This window comes from Hemiscyllium ocellatum, chromosome 11 (genome assembly GCF_020745735.1).
Source record: "Hemiscyllium ocellatum isolate sHemOce1 chromosome 11, sHemOce1.pat.X.cur, whole genome shotgun sequence".
In the NCBI taxonomy this organism is placed as follows: domain Eukaryota; kingdom Metazoa; phylum Chordata; class Chondrichthyes; order Orectolobiformes; family Hemiscylliidae; genus Hemiscyllium; species Hemiscyllium ocellatum.
In genome coordinates, this window is record NC_083411.1 from 52282199 (window position 1) to 52286619 (window position 4421).

General features: G+C 42.0%; 1 protein-coding gene across 1 annotated transcript in view; it reads left to right on the forward strand.

Moving 5' to 3' along the window:
• Nucleotides 1-1268: 1268 nt before the first annotated feature.
• LOC132819989 (sodium- and chloride-dependent neutral and basic amino acid transporter B(0+)-like) overlaps nucleotides 1269-4421 on the forward strand; it is a 196615-nt gene continuing 193462 nt past the window's right edge. Inside the window, exon 1 of the mRNA XM_060831923.1 lies at nucleotides 1269-1274. Coding sequence (XP_060687906.1) covers nucleotides 1269-1274 — 6 coding nt within the window. The remainder of the gene's footprint in view (nucleotides 1275-4421) is intronic.

Here is a 4421-nt window from a genome sequence, read left to right on the forward strand (position 1 = left end):
CGACAAGGTCTGACGCCTCACACTCTCAATGTTGGCACCGGTGGTCTTGACGTAGGGTTTACTTCTGTGATGGTCAGTCTCTGGAGTTTTGACTGGCTCCATATCCAACAGTCATCTTCTTATTCCTTTCCTTTCTAAATGTCTGTCTGTGCACCATTGGCTCAGGCTCATTTGCTTATCATATGCCTTTACCTTATTGGCTCTGACCCACCGACTTGGGCAGCTTGTCCAAATAAGGGTTTTGCATTACCTCATCTTCCTTTGGCATTACTTCATCTTTCCAGAGAACTTAGCATAAACCAGTTTCAACTTCACACTAGTGCCTGGACTCAGGCCATTTTAGTTCACAAGCCGCTTCTTCCTGCATGCCAATAATTTTGCATTCAGTATTTTTCTGCAATGTGTCGGCAGCTTGTATCCCTCTCTCTCTTTTCCTGCAGCCACTGGCTAACATCTCTCCCCTTTTTATCCAAAGATACTTATTTTAGGATCATTGTCTGTCTCTTTCTGCAAACCTCTCCTGGGATGGTCAGTATCCTCCCATTGAATAAGTTGCATGTTATATCGTTATAGTAAAATAGAGAAAAGAACATGTAAAGAACACTAAAGAAAAGTATAATAATATAAAGCAAACATGCAATAACGAATATGAAGAAATAATGCATATATGACTTAACTCAGTGTTTTCATAATATTCCTTCTGTTTCATGACAGGCTCACCCTCAAATCTCTGCACAATTTCATTTGTCTACCTTCTAAGCTGACATACATTGGGTATGATAATTAGTAATGCACATAGAATCACAACTACAGCAGCATGTGACAGAATTCTGATCCACAGATGTATTTGAACATGAGATCTCCTGTTCCAGAACCGGTCTTATAATCTGGGTTCCCGCAACAACTCCTTTGCAGTATCAGGAAGAGTTCTAATTATTTTAGTGTGTGGGGTCCAGTGATGGATTATCTCTTATGCATGTCTGCTTTCAGGCCCCATCTTACCCCCTCCAATTGTTTTGATACAAATGGGCCCTTGGGATCATTTACTGCTGTCAATTGACACTTCTGTTTTCCTCCCTGCTATATGAAGTTGTCTCCTAACATGGTGATAGTTTTTACCCCTTTCACAGGCAATATTCTTCCCTGTAGCAAAAGTGTCCATCTGGCGATTCAGTTTCAGCTAACCGAACCATCTTTTATCCTTCTGTCTAATAGTAGCTGTACCGAGTTATGCTCCATCAATAATTGTAAGTGGGTTCAGCTGTGCTATGCAGGTAAAATGTTGCACTGCCCAGAAATAGCTAATACGTGTTTTTTACATGCTGTGTACCCTGCTCTACTGGTGACACCGTGTGTGATGTGTATGCTACTGATCTTAATTTCCTGTGCGTCTTCTGTAACAGAACTGTCGCGAGGGTGGTGGCTGTGGTGGCTACTTTGGTTAAAACTCACAACACCAGGTTATAGTCCAATAGGTTAATTGGAAGCGCTAGCTTTCGGAGCACTGCTCCTTCAGCAGCTGGTTATGGAGTATAAGATTGTAAGACACAGAATTTATAGCAAACGTTTACAGTGTGATGTAATTGAAGTTATATATTAAAAAAGACCTGGATGCTATATTAAGTCTCTTATCTGTGAGAATGACCACATTGGTTTCAGTTCTTTGATACGTAAATTGCAAAACATTTTAAAAAAATTTACATTCTCAAGTGAACTTTAACAATTGGTGTCTGTCAGCCCAGATAATATATTGAAGGTGCATGTTCCCCTGTGTGATATTGTCAGTGCCACAATGTTTAGACTGATACTCATCTAAAAAAATGAATTTATGGAATCAAGCAGTTTTTAAGTGAAGGAAAATGTATATCTGCAAGTACAAATTCACCCCACAAACTTATAGGTGTGTGTGTAGTGCAATGGGGTTACCTGCAGTGTGCCATGAACCCAAGGTCCCAGTTGTGGCCATCCCAATGGGTACTGAACTTGAATACCAGCCTCATTGCACTTTACACACACACACACACACACACACACACACTTTCACAGTTACACCCATGTATACACTCTCACACAGACACTCACAACCACCATCACTGTCACTACCCTCCGCCCCCAACCCCACCCTCCCTCCACACATATAAAAGTTTGTGGGGTGAATTTGTACCTGCAGACATACATTTTCCTTCACTCAAAAATTGCATGAATCCATATTAGATCCGATAAATTCATTTGTTTAGATTAAAATCAGTCTAACATTGTGGCACAGATAGTACCACACAGGGGGACTCACACCTTCGATATATTATCTTGGCTGACAGGCACCAATTGTTAAAGTTCACTTGAGAATGTAGATTTTTAAAAAAAGTTTTGCGATTTACATATGAAAGAACTGAAACCAAAGGGGTCACTCTAACAGATGAGAGACTTAACCAACAATCCAGGTCTTTTTTGATATATAATTTCAGTTACATAACATTGTCAACTTTTTGCCATAATTCTGTATCATACAATCTTATACACCATGACCACCTGATGAAGGAGCATCGCTCCTAAAGCTAGTGCTACCAATTAAACCTGTTGAACTATAACCTGGCATTGTGTGATTTTTAACAGTTGGATTTGGGGTTGTCAGAACAGGCGCGGCAGCTAGTGCTTGCTTTAGAGCTGCAATGTCTTGTTCCATTTGCACACCACATTCTTTTTTAATAACTCCATCAGTGGGGCTACCTTATTGGTCAATGTGGTCCCTTTAATGCCCCGCTAAGCTTGGGAAGGATCTCAACCTTTGACATCCCACAGAACAGGGAATCTGCCAATTGCCTCTACCTTTCATTTGTCCATTTCTTGTTTTCTCAGTGACAGAATCATTCCCAGATAAGTAATGTCCTGCTTCATATCTGCGCTCTCTTAGGGTTCACTTTCAGACCCAACTCATGCCACAATTGCAGTAATTCACTTAACAGCTGATAACGTTCCTTTTTAGTTTCAGTTTGAAAAAGCAAGTCGTCTACATACTGCACCAGACATTAAGGTTTCGAGAATTCTTTTAACCCTTCACTTAGACATTATGGACGGGGAGTTAGGAAATCACTGAAGCAGGGCAGTCCAAGTATATTGCTGGCCTTGGAAAGTAAATGTGGGTTTATATCGGCATTCATTCTCCAGTGAGTTGACCAAAACACATTACTTATGTCCAAAACTGTGACCCATTGCGCATCCTCACTTTGCTTGACTACGATCTCTGGGTTCGTTGCTATGGTGGGGGCTGTAGACAGGGTGGCCTTGTTCAATGTCCAGTTATCTACCGCTATTTGCCAGCTACTGTCTGGTTTCGTAACTGGTCGAATAGGTGAGTTGATAGTGGAAGCTACTGGTCTCCGTATCCCTTGTTGCAGAAAACTATTAACTTCCTGACCTCTTCTTCTGCCTGTTTTGGAAAACCATACTGCTTCGGTGATTGTTGTCTGGATCCTGTATAAACACACTCTTGGCCAATCATGTTTATGTTGTGGTTCTATTTGCCGAGCTGGGATTTGTGTTGCAGACGTTTCGTTCCCTGTCTAGCTGACATCCTCAGTGCTTAGGAGCCTCCTGTGAAGTGCTTCTGTGATCTTTCCTCCGGCATTTGTAGTGGTTTCAATCTGCCGTTTCCGTTTATCAGTTCCAGCTGCAGTGGTCGGTATATTGGGTCCAGGTTGATGTGCTTGTTGATTGAATCTGTGGATAATTGCCATGCCTTTAGGAATTCCCTGGCTGTTCTCTGTTTGGCTTAAACTATAATAGCAGTGTTGTCCCAGTCAATTCACGTTGCTTGTCATCTGCACGCGTGGCTACTAAGAATAGCTGGTCATGTTGTTTTGTGGCTAGTTGGTGTTCATGGATGCGGATCGTTAGCTGTCTTCCTGTTTGTCCTATGTAGTGTTTTGTGCAGTCCTTGCATAGGAGTTTGTACACTATCGTAGAGTGGCTGTTGGTTTGTGTGCTGTTGTGAGTCTTAGTGGTCACAGTAGTCTGGCTGTCAGTTCGGAAATGTTTTGATGGTAGTGTGGCTAGTCCTTTAGGTTGCTGCATGTCCTCATTCTGTTGTCTTTCCCTCAGGCACCTGTTGATGAAGTTGCGCGGGTATCTGTTTTTGCCGAATACATTGTATAGGTGTTCTTCTTCCTCTTTTTGCAGTTCTAGTGTACTGCAGTGTGTTGTGGCCCTTTGAATAGTGTCTTGATGCAACATCTTTGTGTGTGTTGGGGTGTTGCTTTCGTAGTTCAGGACTTGGTCGGTGTGTGTGGCTTTCTTGTATACTTTGTGGTGAATTCTCCGTTGGTGTTCTCTGTACCATCACATCTAGGAATGGGAGTTAGTTGTCCTTTTCTTCCTCTCTCGTGAATCAGATTCCTGTGAGTGTGGCGTTGATGATCTGGTGT